The 18,565-nt window shown below is 36.6% G+C and overlaps 1 protein-coding gene across 1 annotated transcript in view; it reads left to right on the forward strand.

Annotated features, from left to right (window-relative positions):
- Nucleotides 1-18,565, forward strand: part of SLX4IP (SLX4 interacting protein) — an 80,002-nt gene that overhangs the window by 30,415 nt on the left and 31,022 nt on the right. The window contains exons 4-5 of the mRNA XM_014285351.3: nucleotides 10,176-10,265; nucleotides 13,509-13,632. Coding sequence (XP_014140826.3) covers nucleotides 10,176-10,265; nucleotides 13,509-13,632 — 214 coding nt within the window. The remainder of the gene's footprint in view (nucleotides 1-10,175; nucleotides 10,266-13,508; nucleotides 13,633-18,565) is intronic.

Raw genomic sequence — 18,565 nt, forward strand, 5'->3', positions numbered from 1 at the left:
TGACAAACACCTCTGCCTGGAATCAGTGATCTGTTTCACAACTCTTCAGTGTTAAACTGTGTTAGTATTTTATGCATTTTTATGAGTCAGTTGTTGCTCCTATTCCTTTTGTATCCATTTTTCTTTTTATTTATGCACAAAGTCTATTTATTATATGCTCTGTTAAATACCGATTGAAAATAATTTTGCCCTTGGACATTAAGCAAAGTAATACACATATTCCTTTGCTTTCCAGCTGGTAATTCATTGAGGGTTTTGCTGATCTGTTTCCATTTTGAAATACAATGTATTCTCTATCCATTTGATTCTGTTTTTTCAGCAGTAAGATTTAGAGTATCGCTTGGTCACTTGAAAGGCTCATCGGTTTCTTCCCTTCTGCTTCTGTAGATAAAGCATTGATTATTTTGTTGAGCTTTCCTCTGCTTTATGTTGACTAAATATGCTCCCATTTAATAGCAGGATTTTGTCCAAAGGGTGTCACTTTTGCAATATGCCTCTTCCAGAAATGAATCACTTTTCTTACGTTATTTCTGAAAAAGCTTTCATGCAGTTCTGAAATTTTCCTGGCTTAGCTTTGTTTTGAAGACAAACTAGTTAAAACACAAAGTTAAAAGGTACTACTTTTACGCACTTGGAAAATGTAACATTTCAACTACTTAACCAAGTTTAACAATATTAAGAAATTTGGCTTGCTAGTACTTTTTTTGCAAATAAAAAAATACTTTTGCTTTTTATGTATTTGTCTCAAAGTCTGAGCATGTGTAATCGATGTATCTTTAATCTGTTAAATTATTTTGGCATAAAGATTTAACATCTGCAAATATTTTATATTGAAACATGGACTGCAGATGTTTGGTTTTCTGTTACCTCTTGCTTCCCACTTCAGTAGCTGCATGCTGCGGTAGGTAACATCTTCATGAGAGGGTGGAAAGGAAGTAAATTTTAGGGCAGGTGAGACCTTGGCTCTTAGTAAAAAAAGGAGTGAGAGGCTTTGTGAAATAATAGCAAAGTTGGGGAACATGGAACAATTTCCTGCGTGGGACCTGCCCTCACTTCCCCGTTCTGTTTTTGTGAGAGGGAAGTCGGCCCATCCCTGCAGCTGTTGTACAATAAACTCAAGAAATATGTTACTGGATGTATCGTATGCTTGAGAACTGCTGCTCCCTTCGTCTTCGTAATGTGCACCTCACCTCACCAAACAAACATTGTGGTTTATCTCTTCTTCACCTTACGAGAATTTTGTGAATTGTGTTTTCCATGCTATCTGATGGCTGGATTCATTTCCCCTGACAGAGCTTACATCAAAAGATACTGACTGTGGGGTCTTTTTATGTTAACTTTCTACTCACAACTACATAGGCAGAAACACGTAAAATCAGGTGGTACATTGCTAAGCTCCTTAGCTGTCCTGTATGGTGGTTCTTTTCATATGCTTAACGAATACATCAGTAGCTTGCCAATACGCATTTGGTGATCTTTTCTTTATATTTTTAATATTAATGAGCCAAACTTTAAATATAGCATGTAGAGCATGTATGTGAAAACCTGTGAAAATTATTTAACAAGTTAAAGGTCTAAAAAGCCCTCAAGCCTTTTTATTACTGGCTGTAATTTCTTAGAAAAGTATATTGTCACTTTACTGTTCATGATTTTTAGGCTTGTTGGAAGCTTTAGTCATCCCTGCTGTTTCTTAGCAGGACTTTAAGCAAACCCTTTTATGTATTATGAACCTCTACTTATTCTAGTTTTAACTAATTGCTAGACCTGTGATAGTTAGAAATAGCTAAACTTGAAATTCAATTTAGTTACTATGAGGAAGCACTGAAGAAGCTGGTAGCGAACTAGATACTTCTCTGATCTGCAGTACAGAAATCAGAAAAGTAACCATCATTGTTAGTGTTACCAGTTCCTAATACTTAATATAATGATACCTATTACTGTATTATCTGATCATTTAAAAATGAATTATTCAGATGTGGAGCTCTTTGTACAAGGTGTGTAGTAGTTCCTTTGTCTTTCCACTTGGGTAAGAAACTAAATCCCAGAACTGACTTTCTAGAACCACAAAGGATGTCCCAAATTCCAGTTTATTATGGCAGTAACAAGGCCATTCATCTTGTCATGAATCACTTTCATGATACCAAACTTCTGTTGTTGATAGCTTAGGGGGTGAGAGCTAGGTAAAATAGCTCTAATCTTTATCTGCACTCACTTACCAAAGATCAGGTGATAGACAATAACATGCTCTTCTGTGGCACGCTGTTGGTGTGTCCAAGCTGTAGGAAATGTCCTTGAAATTTACAATTCAGAATTAGTTGCATTTGGATAGCTTGTGAGTATGTTCAGCTATCCAGTATCCATATATCAGCTCTCACCCTCCCCAACCCAAAGCGTCATGAATACAGATTGCTGCAAAGATAAGTATTTCTTCATCACTTGCTAGCTATGATTTTGAAAATACCATCATTTTTGTAGTAATATTTTATGACAAAAGGGTGAAAGCAGCCTTTTGGAATCTCTCATTATCTTTTTATCATCTTGAACAAATACTGTGCTGCTATTTCTGTTTTTCTGAATCAGTTCTGACACAGGCAGGGACATGGTATATATCCTTTCAAAACAATGTTGAGATTGCACTGCTACTTGGAGACTGCCCTGAGGAAAAACTTGCTTTTTGCAATTGTTTGAGCTCCAGCTACATGGCTCCTTTCAATATGTAGGCTACAAAACCTCCTACGGAATTGGGATCAGACCAGCAGAGATTGACAAGCTAAATTAAGCTTAATTCTCTCATGCAATTTGGCCTCTTTTTCAACATTGTACCTGATAGAGCAGTTCTCTGAGACCAGTTCAGATGTTTTCATTAAGTAATTACTGCTTAGCCTGACTGTGGGTGATGAACTGAAGGGCTCCGTTTGCACTGAAGCACTTATGTATGTTTCTAAAAACATGCAGATCCTTTACCTCAGCAGATACTTAGGGTGTTCTTGAAGGAGTTGTCTTGATTAATTTATTTTAATCTGTTGATTTGGGTGGATCTCTCACAATTACGTGCTGTGACAACAGTATACTAGTGCTTCATTTGAAAGTCTCCAGAGTCATACACAGCTCCATCACATTTGAAGCAACTTAGATTTCTTGACATTTTCCTAAGGGTTGAATCAGACGCCAGTATTTCTTGTTTTCTTTTTCCTCATGATTTCTGATGTTTAATATCACATCTGCATCTTTTCAGAGTCTAAAATACTGCCTTGATCTTGCATCCTAGTTTCTTGTGTTCTCAGACCACATATCTTGAAAGTTTGTTCTGAAGTCTTGTTTTCTGCTTGGACTTTTTTGCTTGGCATGGGAACCTCTGAATGTGATCTTAACACTCCTGTAGCTCATTGATTGAATTTTCAGATAACTGCTTCTTTTCTTCCACTAAAATACCAGAAAATTAAACACTCCTCCCTTTAGGAATTTCTCATGCATAAACTATACTCCTAAAAAAGCAAGCCAACCACTTGAGAAAGATTAGTTATATCTCACTCGTATTCAGGTTATAAAAGGGGGAATTTCCTTCCTGCTTTTGGAAAGTCTGAATGCGTTTTAGGTTTGTCCAGTTCCTGCTGGATCTGTGTATAATTTAGTACAGCTATCTTTGAGGATAGATCTTCAAGTTAGACCTGCTTTTGCCATTGTTGTTCATCTGCTGCTTCCCTTTTACTGTGGCAGAGTGTTCCCATATATTTTTGAGGAGAACTAAAAAAATCCAGGTGATGTTAGCTGATGGCAATAATTCTTCTTGAACAAGACCAGCTATTTGTCAAAACGGTTCTACAACTCTAGTAATTAAAATAGAATCCCATTTGAGATTTCTAAAGGGCAGCCTAGTGGTTTGCTGGACACTGACAAAACTAAAATATACAGCCCAGATACTGTAAAGCTTTCTGAAACATAGCAGAGCTCAGTCTGTTGGCATGAGTTTCTAGTTACTCTTCCAGTTGTGCACATCTTCTGTCCTTTTCCCCTTTTTATAATTTGAGATCCTGTAGTCTCATTTTGCTTCTGGTACAGGCAGCTGTGGATGCCCCAATAATATAGTGAATGGCTTGGCATTCAGGATGGTTTTGGGTAACAACTCACCTCCTCAGAGCCATGTAATATTTACAGCAGACTACAAACTATGCAAAATTTCCAGAATCAAGCAGTTCTTATCCAGAAAAATGGTCAGAAGTGGCATATACTTTTTTTTTTTTCCCTGACCTTTGCGGCTTATTTCCTGAGTACTGCATTCAACTCTGGGGCCCCAACATAAGAAGGACATGGACCTGTTGGAGCAAGTCTAGAGGAGGTCCACAGAGATGATCAGAGGGCTGGAGCACCCCTCTTGTGAAGACAGGCTGATAGAGTTGGCATGGAGAAGAGAAATCTCCATGTAGACCTTAAGCCTTCCAGTACCTAAAAGGGGCCTACAAAGAAAGAGGGGGACTTTTGACAAGGGCATGTGGTGATAGGCCAAGTGGGAATGGCTTTAAACTGAAAGAGGGTAGGCTTAGACTAAATATAAGGAAGAATTTCTTTACTGTGAGGGTGGCGAGGCACCGGCACAGGTTGCCCAGAGAAGCTGTGGCTGCCCCATCCCTGGCAGCGTTTAAGGCCAGGCTGGATGGGGCTGGGAGCAGCCTGGGCTGGTGGAAGGTGTCCCTGCCCGTGGCAGGGGAGTTGGAATTAGGTGGTCTTTAAAAGGTCCCTTCCAACCCAAACCATTCTGTGAATCTGAGGAATGGCCTTGTATTATAAATTCCATGAGGGTTCCCGCTGGTGCCTTCTTCCAGATCCTTCTGTCTGGTCTCTTTCTGAATCAGCTGGTGAGAAATAGCCAGTTCCTTTTATTAGGTGACCTTCTGATTAATGTCACGACAGTAAAACCAGTCACTGGTGACCTGTTGGTTTCTAAACACCTTCGTGAAATTCAGTTGAAAAACCACCTTGCTTTGAACAGTAACTACTAGAAGTACTATTTCTGTGCAATTTGACTGTATGGCGAAAAATTCTATTCTACCACCACCCCCCCCACCCCCCCAAAAAAAAAACCAAACCCCCAAAAAGTGGAGATTCTGGAAAAATCTGTAGAAAAGGTACGCACATATCAAATCATAACTTTGTACATTTCTCATAAATAGGTAATGTCAAGTGTCACCAAACCTCCTTTGCCCCTGTGTAGCCATCGGCAGTGGTGATGGTGTAAATAGCTATCCTGACTCGTGTTTATGCAGGTTGAGGCATTTGACTACTGAAAGAGTGTGTCCTACAGTTTGGGTAACTGTGTATAACCTCGAGTCATAGTTCTCCTAGACAAACTTGTAAATGAAAGCTAAATTAATTTTGTATAATGACAAGTTGATCTCCTGTGATGTATGCTCCCTTGCTTAAATGATTTTTGCCTGTTGCTATGCTGTAAAAGAGAAAAAGTCAAAATATTGAAAGTCATTGCTGCTAAATGTGTAAACAAAAGGAAGACATATCATATTCTTTGGGGTCAGAAAAATAAAGGAGGAGAACAAACTTGCTTCTAGAAAGCCTGGGAAACATGGAAAAATAAAATATAGTCATAATACAGTTGGTGCAATGTATAAGCCAATGACAAGACATTGTTGTATTTAATTCTGTGTATGTTTAAAATTGTGTAATTAGAATTTCCCTGTTTATTATAAAACAAGACACTTCACACAAGCTTCTTTTTATATATCATATTTATCCCCCGCCCTTCAATCTTTTAGCCATATTTTTGCCACCTGGAAAGTGATGATGCCTCCTATCAATTATGTCTTTGGAAGTAGTTTTCAGCATCGTGACATTTTTTGAGTGGTCATCAGGGTCTAGTGTGTTGGGTTTTTTTAAACTATTGACGACATCTGAGAGTGGAATAAAATTATCACTGTAACTAATATCCCACCTTTCAAGGAAGAGGTAACATAGAAATGTTTGCTTATGTAAGCTGTATGTTTAGCCTGGAGAACTGAAGTTTTACAGTGTAGGGCATGCTTCTCTCCCAGTTAAACTGGGAAATGTGTTTCAAAATCATCTTTAATTAAAATTTATTATAAACAAATTGAGGTTTATAGGGAAGGGTGTTGTCTTTCTGTAGACCAATTAATACAACAAACTCCCGAAGCTTTTGATACTACAAAGACCATTCTGATCTCAAGCAGAGACAGCAAACTTCAAGCTAACTGCTACTGTTATGCTGATGGTGTCACCTATATTTGCTATCTTTCTTGAAAGTGAAAGTGTGTGTGACAGTTGCAGCTTGCCTCCTTCCTGCATGCCTCCAAAAGCTAGCCAAAATATTGTATGTTTCCCTTTCAACTAAGCTTCAATTAATTCTGACCCTACAGCCCACATCTGTAGAAGGATCATAGGAATGGGAAATGCTAATAAGTGTCTTGGGAGGCTGGATCTCTAGTCCTGTCTCCTTTAGTGATACAGCACATTTGGAATGATGTAACTGAATACAAACTCACCATGCCTGTCCCCAGCATCCCAAGTTGTTTTGGTTTTTTTTTGTAATGACTGCTTTTACACTATTTGAAGTGAGGCAGTTTAAAGAAATGAGAGTACCCATGTAGGAGTTCCCTGACTGTAAAAACAAGTACAGCAATAAAAAGCATTTGTTTGGGTTTATCTGCTCATGGGGGGTGGGGGGGGTGGGGTGAGATAATAGTCCATCATCTAATATGTGCTTATCCTGGGCAAGGGTTTTAACAGGTTATGAGCAGATGACTTCCCTTGACTGATTTAACACTTTGCATTGGTAATAATTCTGTTTATGTTATATGTCTGGTTATCTTTTCCATTTGCAGAATCTATGAAGTGTTTCATGTGTTTGTATAAACGGTTTGATTCCTGAAAATATGTTCTGAATTAAATGCCGTTGTTGTACAACAATGCACTAACAACATTTTGATTTCATTTAAAGCCCTTTGTATAATAACACAGTGAATGTTATTAGACTGTTGCAGTGAATATGTTACCATTAAAAAACAGTTTGTAAAAATGGAGAGAGTTTTTGAATTCTAGAATAAGGGAGGATATCAGTTGGTGCCTCTGTTTCTCTCTGTAATTAGTTGGTTACGTGTTTTTCTATTGATTGTTGACAAAAGTGTTTCCCATCAAATCAGGTGTTTGGGTTTCAGTTGTGACAATCATACCTCAAAATCATTTCTAGTGCAAATTTTGAGATTGAGGTTGAAAACATACAATTTTAAATCTCTGTTCTTTGTTTGCCTTCCAGTTACAGTAGCTAGGAGTCACGAGTTGCTTCTTGCAGCCACAATGACTGGAAACACTTCATTTCCTCTAAAATAAAAGCTAGTATTTTCATGGAATTGCATGTCTTCAGAATAGAAATAAAAACTATTTAGAAACTTTTATAAGATCATCAAATCTGTTATTATAAACAGTATACATTTTTCTTCCGCTTCCCTTTGTTCCCCACAATTATTTGTATTGGACTTTAGTCTGTACAGAGAACTCCTTTGCTGCTGGAGAAGCCAAAACTGTCTTGAGCTGCTTAGTGTAAATATCATACATAAAGGTGTACCAAGCGAAGGCATATAAACTGTAAGTAAAGGTGTAAGGTATGCAAAGTATTGTATCATTTGAGAGCACGAAGGAGCCTGCATGGGAGCTTTTGCTTATATCATATTCAGGACTATAAAAAATAGGAGGTAACAAGACCCAGAAAGATCTATGCTTTATGTGCTCTTACTCGCCATATTCCTCTTTGTCTGTGACAGTTACGTTTCCTTGTGTCCTGTCCCAAAGCTATTCTAATTGAGTGGTAAAACCATTGGCTTTGGGATGTTGAAATAGTTCCAGCTATGCTGTCTATAAGAAGAGTGCTCCAAGACTCAGAGTGATAGAAATTTTCCATTTGGAAAGCTCGTCTGTTACGAGGATTTACACGTTATTCATATATATTTGTCTTTCTCTGGAGTGCTACAAATGTTTGGTCAGTTTGTAATATTTTAAAGATAATTTTGAACTGTTACTTTATATAGTTTCAAATGTGGTTCAAGATTTTCTTTTCTCCAGTTGTTTCAAGATTGGCAACTGAGACAAATATTGCCATTCAAAAGAAAATAAATTGTAAACAGTATCTCTCTGTAATAAACAGGTCTATGTTTTGCATCTGTATCTATTACAAAGTTTCTGTACTCAATAGAAAATGATGCAAGTTAACATGCAACATTTGATAATTTGAATTTTCTTGACATATCAAATGCTTGTTCGTTGTTCTAAGTGCTGAACCATGAATAATTTACTGCCTTTCTCTTTATAATATGCAGTGTCTGCTAACTTTGAAGTTCAGTAGTCAACTCAAAAGTTTGTTGGAGCTGACTGATGATTCACCAGAGATTTTTGAGAGATAGTTTGTCATCAGTTTAAAGCTTGGAGAGGTTTGCTGTTGCAGCCATCTGGTAATTCTTCGTTCTCTGGAGGAAAGAGAAACCTTTTGATAAAATAGATCAAAGCATTCTGCTCTTTCAGTGACTGATACCTATAAGTAACTTAGAAGTTTCTCGAAAAGATTTCACAGTGCCTGTCTCATTTGCCAAACTTTGGCATTCTAGGTACAAGACAGCATTAGGCAATAATTATATTCTAATTATATTTAAATAATTTAAATATACATATATATATATAAATGGATAATTAACAGATCTAAGTGTTTTGTAAACTCAGAAATTTCTAATTTACCGTATACGCTGTCATGATTAATAAAATCAAAGCTAAATCTTGTTCTTTGTACTAACTGTAAAGATAAGGGTACTCTCAAAGACCATACATCTGTGTCGTAAGCCTAATATATAGATGTACCTCTTAGACTGTAGGTGATGTAGAATTATAGTGTAAAAATATGCATCATACCATTTCTAGAACAAATTCTGTTAGCAATTGGAATGCTGGCATGGGGTTTGCAGATGTTTGGCGGTGAAGAGCAAATATGGAGGGAATGAGTTAGGACAGGAAGTGTGTGCTGCAACGTCCACTTGAAACAAGACCAAAGTGATGCTGGATTGTACATACACATTTGAGATTTGTCTGGAAGCAGGATGTTGTTTCTATTCCATCAGACATTCCGGATGTGCGATTGCCATGACTGCACATGTCCAGTCTTCTCAAAGAGTGAGTTCATTGCATCACAAGTGCAGCACAGCAGCCAAAATAGAATGATGAAATTGGCTTTTACCTTGCAAGTTGTTTAGTTAAAGGATGCCTGAGTGAGGCTGGGTGCTGTGTTACAGTAGAAGAAAGGGAAGGCATTAGCTTGCGATGCACCATACCTTTGTGCAAGAAAAGAGGCAGTTTTCTCTTGCTAGGAGTGAGTTAGTACACAGTGGAGCTAAGGGGATGTGTTTGTGCCATTCACTCTGCCTTATATTAGGTAATTTTAAAGACTGCTGTACTGAAGAAAGAAAATAATTAAACCTTGTATGTCACACTGTCCTCAGTTGAAGCCTATCAATGAATTTCAGAAATAGTTGATGCATCTTGGGATGTAGCCTGTATCATCCTAGCTAGGTACAGTGTTTATTAATAAGTTAGCCTTATTATCATTTAACCACTCAAAGTGTAGCATTGGTTAAATGGCAGGTGTCAGTGAATATTAGGTAGTTACCACAAGTTCTTCAAACTTGCTGTTCTTTACGTTGGGTAATCTGGAGAGAGAAAAAGGCTTCTAAAGAGACTGAGTTTTTAAGGACTTAATACATTTAAAATGCAAACTAGGTAACTAATATGGTACTAAATTCTCAGAAAACAGAATGATGGGAGTTTGGTGAAGGAACAGCTAATTCTTCACATGTTAAAATTTGTTTGAATTCAGATTTAAAAGTGACACAAAGATAGCAGAGGAAAATTCCATGTACTTGTGCTTGTTGGTGGTGTTTAAACTTTTCAGTGAGTTATCCAAGTTAGGTCTGGTGCTCTTGTTTCTCACTGTGCCCACAAACAAACAATAAATTTGTAATTCCATACTTCATAATCTTTCACAGTTTTATGTTCTGCCTGCTGTGTCTCTAAATCAGATGCATATGCTTACCTGATCGTTTACCTCCTTGTCTGCTTGACATGTGCTTCATAGCAGCTACAGCTGAACATTTTTTTCTTCTTGTTTTTTTTAGTGTGGGAACTTTGCAGTTTTGGTGGATGTTCATATTTTGCCTCAAGGCTCCAGTAAAGACACCAGCTGGTTTTCAGATCATGAGAAAGAGGTACAACAAATATAAATTCTACTTCAAAAGCATGTGGCTGCAGGGGAAAAGTTGGATTGCCTTGGACTGTTAAGAATTTTTCAGAGTTATGAGAATATTATTAGTTATACCTATTCGTCAATGGTTGCTGTGGGACCCCTAAGTCAACCACATATGCTTTTCGGGTCACTAATGACTACTTTCAATTTGCCTTTTAATTTTTAAACTCTGTGTGTGTGCATACATGCAGCGTGCATGCTGTTTTGATTCTTCTGACTTAACTTTTAATTTATAAAACATATTTTTCTTGGTTTGTTAATTATCCTGAGTGATGTAAAACAGATTGTGACAGGTATCACTTTTGCAGAGCTTGTTGGTGAAATATCTTTCTATTAATTGTCTTTTCTCATTCTGAGAAATGTGAATGATATTGTGTGTAGTGTGTGCAAGAAAACATCATTAGTATGTATGATTAACTAATGATAAAATAAGATTGTATCTTATGAAAGGAAACTCATCTTTAAGTGTAGCATTTTATCTCCTGACAACAGATGAAATTTTTGAAAATCAGTGCATCAATGACCAGCAAAATTGTGAGTGTAGCTTTTATCAGATTCTGTGTGACTTCTGCTAGAGTCTTGTGATGAGCTACTGGTGGGAGCCTTCCCCTATTTCAGTCTGTGTGGGAACTTGAGAAGTTCCCTATTGAAAATGAATGCAGGACATGTTTCAAATGCCTGTGGACTTTCCCGCAAGTCTCTGTTACGGTAATTTTCAGCAGATAGCTTTCCTAATAATGACATAATTAACTTGTCACTCCAGAGCATCCTCATACATCTCAAAGTAATATGTTTAAATAAAATTTAAAGAAACAATAAATTAATATCCTGAGGCAGTGAAAGCAGAATATTTAACAGCATGTGGTTCATCTGATTGGTGCTTTATTAAGCAGAGAAAAAAGAAAATAGGGGAAATCTTTTAGACTTCTTTTTTCTAACTAAATGAATACTCATTTACCCCTTCTATTTATAACCAGTTTTACTATCCTGGTTATCTGACTTCTAAGTGTTTTCAATATGTATTTTGTAAGACTGCCAAAACAAAAGATATGAATTTCAGGAAATTAGATCATGATTGATTTAATAAAAAGGCATGACAGGGCAGCATTCATTACATTTCTGTGACCACACATTTTGAGTGAAGTACAAAGGTTGCATATTTTCAACAGCCGAGAAGTGTGATTCCAATAGCTTTACAATTTGCTTCCTGAAAGTCCTATGCAGAATCTTTGTTAAAGTGGGAAGAAAAAGGTCAGTAAGGTATTACAGGAAAATTATGCCTACATGTTTTTTTTATGAGAGTTTTTACACATTCATCACAAACAGTTTTCTGAGTTTTTGTTATTTCCTGATTCTGGAAAACACTAATAGCGGTACAGCCCTCTCTGCTTGTCTGTGGGAAAAGCAGATGCTTCTTAGACCCCTTGTAACTAAAACACCATCTCTGCTGATCCCCTGCTTACCCTGGATGAAAGTCGGCGGCTGCTGTTTGTAGCAAATGGAAACTGGCGATGCGGTCCCAGGTGTAAGCTCCTGCTTGGAGAGTGGGTTGTGTTGAGCAGGCTGGGAACTGAATGAGTGCCCATAAGCATGAGACTGGTGTAAGAAGACAAACACAGTGCATGTTGTCTAGCTGGGCATTGTAAAGACCACCATTTTTGAGCTTTTCTCTCTTTCTGCCCTTGCTGTCCTATCTCTTTTCCCCTGGAATCACAAAGTCAAAGTATTGCCTTTGTACTTTGAGAAATGTTTACTAAACTGATTTCTACTCATGTCATTGCTATAATCTCTCCATATGCATATAGAAGGTCTCAGTTACAAGTTCTTTTTAGCAGTGGAAAGTACGTAGACACAATTCTCTTGAAGCCTACTCTTGTTTATGCTTTCTTAAGTATAGATCTGTATAGGTTTTTGTGAACAACCGTTTAAATAATATTTCCATAAGCATAACAACTAAAATATTTTCCATGTAAATTAAGGAAGTGCATGCTAATCTTTATTGTTGCAGAAGGAACCAAATGCACATGATGTTTCCGCTGCTTTCTAGACCTTTTCATTTTAACCTGAATGCATAGTCCTGTGAAGGAATGTGTAATGAGATCACTTTAATGAGTTAAACAGAAGAATAAGTAAATATAGTATTTTATAATTGTACTCTTCTAGAAGAAAGGAAAATTTATTTCTTACGGTAAGGAGAAAATACTGTTTGTGGTTGACCAGTATATGTGCACTGCTTTCATTTAGAGCAATATATTAAAAATTTGTTGCTCTGCATACTTTCTAGATTAATCAAAAGTAAATTTCAAGCAAAGATATTTTAGTTTAGGTAGTACTAATATAATTCTGTCTATTGTCCAAATGCTGTAAAAAGGTAAAATGATATTTTTGTGTGCCACAAAGTATCGTTTCTGTGAACACATAGTTATGCACAATGAAAAATGGGAATACTGAGGGAAAAGGTTCAAATATGTGTGTATGTATTAATCTGGAAGCTTCATTCTGGTATTCAAGACATTAATGTTTTGCTTTTACTCCAGAGGTTTTTTTTCCATGGTTATTCTGGCTGAAGGGTTTGTTCTTCTTGAGTTGTATGTAGTTTTTACCATGCTTTGCTGAAGGGAGTATGAAAGATATGAGCAGTTATATTTAGGAGCAGAAAAATCAAAATGGACTAGAGAAATTAGGTTGTTTTGACCTAATTAGCTTTGAGTCTTCCCTCCCCCTCCCTGATTTGAACCAAAATATCTGATGCATTTCGTAAGAATTCTTGCAGAGAAATAGTGTGTTGGCAATTCCTGGGAGGATTTTTACTAATATATTGCTTAAATACCAAATGTTATGATACATTTTTAACATGTATTTTTTCCTACTTTGCACGCAAATGAAACTAATTTGCTGTTCAGAAATTACTAGTATCGTAATATAATGTATTTAATCTGCCAAGTTAGAGTTTCATAATGTACTTCCTCTCTTGTTTTATAGCAAAATTGTTTGGTTCCCCACCCACCTTGCCCTTGTTCCCATTCATTTCCTAACTTATGTGCTTCTCACCTCTATGTAATACCTCAGTACGTAATTGCAAATAATGTTTTCCCTTTTTATGTGAAAGGCAGTGATTTTGTATTGATTTCTATTGATTTCTGCTGTGTGTCTGTGGGCACGTATATAAATTTAGATCTAAACAGGCCAATGGTTGCTTTTTCAGGAGGTCTGCATGCTGCTAGAAGAAGTTGTGGCTTCAAGAGTCAAACACTACTTGGAAGCACCTAAACAGAGAGGTCAAGGGAAATCAACAGAACGTGCACCATCTGGCCCTTTGTTTCTTACCAGTAAGATAAATTATTTAATTTAATGTGAAATAAAGTAAGATAAGGTATGGTGGAAACTTCTTTATTTTTTCCTTGAGAAATTTGACATCAGTAAAGCCAGTGAGCCTGAAATAGCTGGTGTTTGGGTCTGAAATTACTTGAGCTACGTTACTGAAAAAATTGCATGGATATTAATTTTTTACATTATTGAAAAATGAACATAGTGCTAGTACTATTGGTATGAGAGCCTGTCAGCAGAATTGAATAAATGGTATAATTCTCCTAAATTGATGGTGCTGGTTTGTTAAGTCTACTCTCAACTTGAGTATTTAGTTTCTAATTTTTTTATTTAGAAATAATTTATTTACTTCCTCTTCTGAGAGCCTAAGAGTTCAGTCTTAAAAAGTTGCTATGGTATGATAAACAGCATTCATCATTTCACCGGTGTTACTTCGGGCTTGGCAGTAGCATCAATGACCTTGGGAGTAATTCATGTCCAGAAGAGAACAGTAGTAAGAGCATTTACCCAATTAGAACTTTTCTTCATGTATGTGAGGGTGGTAGACTAATCGGTGCAATTTCAGTACACGCATGTTGTAAACTAAAGATAATGATCACTATAGCCTGTGCTCTAACGATAGACCATCTTTTGGGGGCTAAATGGCTTGCCAGTTTTTGTTTAATGTTATTTCACTAGGTGGTGTGGTCATCATGGTGGGTTTTACAGTTGATAGGCTTGTGTATTGGTGTTATATCACACAAGCAATTTCTTTTTAAATAGTTCTTAAGAAAGAATGACTTTTCTTTTATTACCAGCCTGGAGCATGTTATAAACTTGTCACAGAATAGTTTCTCACATTTCCTTAAATATCTTGAAATAGGTCTGTACTGAACTATGAATTCTGTAATGAATGTAATTATGCACTTGCAATATACAATCAGTATACTGATAGAAAATATTGAATTCAATGTTTATTACATTAACAGTTCTAATTCAGAACAAATTCTTCGCCTTTCAAAATATCTTTGGTTATTGAAAAAGTATTCTATAGAATTCTAGTTAATGGTTGCAGCTTTAAACAGTAATATCAATATTAATGATTGTTCTTAATAAAGAAAACACAGGTTAAATACTGTATGGTTGGCTTATTATTGCAAAATTTTAAGCATATTGTGGGAGCCAGATTGTTATGGCATGACAGGAAGGTTTATTTTCCAGCCACTAAAACAATACCATGTAAGCAAAAAGTGCTTCAGGACACTAAAGGATTTTCAAGCCCTTTCTTCCTTACAAGTTGTAGTAACAACTTCAAAATATTACTAATTTTTATAAAACACATCAGATCTCCATACTTCTCTGGTTTTGAGTGGACAAATAGAATTTCCTTGCAGTGAAAGCAGAGGGGCATTACAGAGGGTGGGATCAGAATTTCTGAGATTTGTTGCAGGTTTTCTGTGGTTTATTTTACTGAGTGATATTTTTTATGATTTTTTTTTTTTTAGGTTTCCTGCTTCAATAAAATAGTAGTTTTTCAAAAACAATGAGTTTGTAAGATAAAACTGCCGGACATAATTAATTGGTTTCATATATGTAGATAGATGGAACACTAATTTGAGGGTGTTTGTGAGATTTTAGGATCTTACATTTTCTTTTATGTTGTGACGTTTTCAGTAAAAATACTGGCATGCTGTCCCAAGGTTGTGAATTGATCTTCTGCTTGACCCTTCCCCTTATTTCTTGGAAGTGAAAAACTTAAGGATATGCATTTGAGGAGGTTATCGGTAATATCTGTGACAGTTTTAAATTAAAAAATATTTGCTTTGTATGAGGCAGAATTACTGTTCCATCAATTTTCTGAAGTTAATCTCACTGTCATTAATTAACAGTAAAGAAATAAAGGAAGACAATAGTCTGTGGTAATCAACATTCACTTTTAACTTAATTTCTAAGTCCGTCTTTTTCCTCTTCTCTCAGCTTGCTTTGCTCAGGGTGTAATTTGTAAGAAAGAAGTGCTTTGTTCAAGTCCCAGAATCAAGTTTATTCAAGTTACATTCAAGTCTGTTCTTACCTGAGAAGGAAATAACAGGATAAGTGGGTGCTCACTGGAGCAACTGGGGCCTACCTCTAAGGGACTGACCCTTTTAGATGGCCTGCAAGTCTAATAGTCTTCAGCAGTTACCATCACTTAAATGTGGCTCCGAAACCTCTTTGTGTTTTGCCTTCCACTCCAGGATCACAGGTTCTGTTTGTAGAGTACAATGATATGTTTTTGTGTTTTTTCACAAACAGATGAAGTGCAAGATAGCTGGCCAGTGTTTGGCTGACTGTGTTGGTGTATACAAAGAAATGCGCAGGCTTGGTATGTGGCTAAGGACATACACATACTGTAGGTGCTGCTGGTGAAATGTTTAAGCTTGCAGCTATTGTTGCATTTGGAGGTTATTAGAAGGTTTTGAGCTCTTCAGACTGAATGTGGTTTCTTTTGCTCAAAGTTATGCAAGTCTGTGTCTAGAGTTTCACTGCTGTAAAATCCCTGCTATTGTAAAGGAAGAGCGTATCTATGGAAGGAACATTAAGATGCTTATTAGCTGGTTATTTACTACTTCGAATATCCAGGTCAGCATTCCACCCTTATCTGAACTCGCATCTTTTCAGGTCAATTTTAATTACTTTGCTCTCTGCATTGCAAGATGTATTCAAAAGCTATTAGAATCAGAATTATTAGACCAGTATTAGTAAGATTTTAGTCTATCTCTAATATCAAAGCATGTTGTTTTAGGATTTTCTTCAGAAATAGAAGCCAAGCTATGTTACTTTGATGAGCAGATCTCATCCTGCTGTCTAGATCTGTTAATCAGGGAAGGCTGTTAAGCTGGCTACTGTAACTATTTTGAAGAGAAAATTTTCACCTATCATAATTTCTGTTTAGTTTTAATGTTCTAGTATGTTTAATATTAATATTATTTAATACCACCTTTCAGTTTTGTGGCACATAATATAAATATCTATGCAGGTTACTTGTTAATTTACATTTCTTTTTCATTTAAGTTACACCCCCACAGCAGTGTGTGGTGGGTCGCATACCATCTCATTAGGAAATCTGTGGGTGTTACACACAGGAGAAGAAAGAAAGAAGGAAAGAATGGAAAAATGAGAGAAAGTAGCCAAGACAAGCAAGTCCTTCCTATTCTTCCTTCTGTCTGAACAATTTCCCCACCCCTCCCAAATGGCCAGTATGAATAATTTGCCAAAGTAAGCTTTAATTTAGTCTTTGGACATAGGCTTTGGTATAAACTCTGTGTTTCCTCTGTTTAATTAATGTCCAAACCTGTTTGATTTTGGTTGGTTTTATTTTTTTTAAGAGAAAATTAAAATGGGGCAGATTTTCAAAGATTATTTTGCTTGCATCCAATCTGCATGGCCAAAGTCATGCAAGAAGGGCATCGATCATGTATGGTTTGTCGTTGATTTGAAGCTGATGAATGCATGCCATTCGATAACAAAAGCCATGTACTAGTGAATTTCTCTCACTAAAAGGACCCCACTACCTCACTTTACAGATATGTAATCTTTAAAGTTAGAACTTATGTTTTTATATATATGTGCCATACAGTTTCACTTTGCACCACTTGCGCTATTCAGTAACACGTACTGGGGTTTAGTGATGTCAAGGATGTTAGTGTGTCGTAATGCTCACCTTACTGTAGACGTAAACAAGTGAAAATCAGAGCCTGTTTTTTCATGTGCCATGGGAGGTGGCTGTTTTTCATAAAAAGCAATGGGTATGAAGTAACTAGAGGCTATAAAGAGGACTGAACGAAGATGTAGGGCAATGGGGAAGGAAGGACTGTGGAAAACTAAGGAAGAAGGCAAAGTTTATATGGGCATAGAGGAAGCAAAAAGGAGGATGCAGAAAGAAAATATGGCTGGTAGAAATGTCCATATTCAAAATGGAAGGAAGGAAGAAGGTATCTGGTAAACTGACCTTCTTCCCCCTCTCGGGGGAGGAAAAAGTTAACTACGTTTATCCTACAAGTAATTTTCAGATCTTTTCTCATTCCTTCCCTAGCATCCTTGTTGTTTTTCTTGGCTTGAGAGTGGAACATTTTTGCTCTGATTTCAGATCTTTCTATTGTACAGTCTCTTCTACAATGAAAATAATTAGAGAGTGTGCTGTCACATGGTACAATGAGTTCCCAGCTTGATTTTTATCTGCTTTCTCTGGGATTGTGTATATTTTTTTAATATTTTCAACCTGATTTTCTGAGGAAATGGGGCTTACTGTGATCATGTTTTCTCTGGGTCTGTCTGTCTATCTTTCCCCCCTGTTGCTTTTTGCAAACACGATTGAACTTTATCAACAGGTAGAAGTCTCAGACATTTACTTCTGATAAGCTTACTAAAATGAGAAACTGGAAGAAGTATAAGAGCTGTCATGAATAGTTCAGCATTACAAAGATATGGAGTCAAAGTTCATGCCTTATTTAGTATTAAAAACCCCCATAAGATGCAATTTCATAAGAAAATACATTTCTATTGCTTATCAGTTTGTTTGGCTCCTGTAAGTACACAAAAAATATACAATGATGGTAAAAATACATGATGGTAAATATTCTGAACTGTTTTGGCCTTGCATTTTAATTTGAACATTATGATGTTTTTAAGAAAAACACCCTTTTCAGACTGCCCTAGTTTGCTTTAGGAGGGTTCACTATTACTGTAGATCATGAATTGTGTAAGGTGTTCGTAGGGTATGTTCCATGTTACAGTCTTGTAGCAGCAAAACTGATTTATTCTCCCAGCTGTTAACTTACTCCCCTACTGTGAAACTGTTTGGTTTGGTTTTAACTAGAACTATTTCACCTATCCTGCCTAAAGAGCAACTCCACGAAAACTTGGTGGGTACAACTGGAGGGAAAGTAAGGTATGGCAGATAAGCTACCATAGGGGACG

This window comes from Falco cherrug, chromosome 13, assembly GCF_023634085.1.
Source record: "Falco cherrug isolate bFalChe1 chromosome 13, bFalChe1.pri, whole genome shotgun sequence".
Taxonomy (NCBI): domain Eukaryota; kingdom Metazoa; phylum Chordata; class Aves; order Falconiformes; family Falconidae; genus Falco; species Falco cherrug.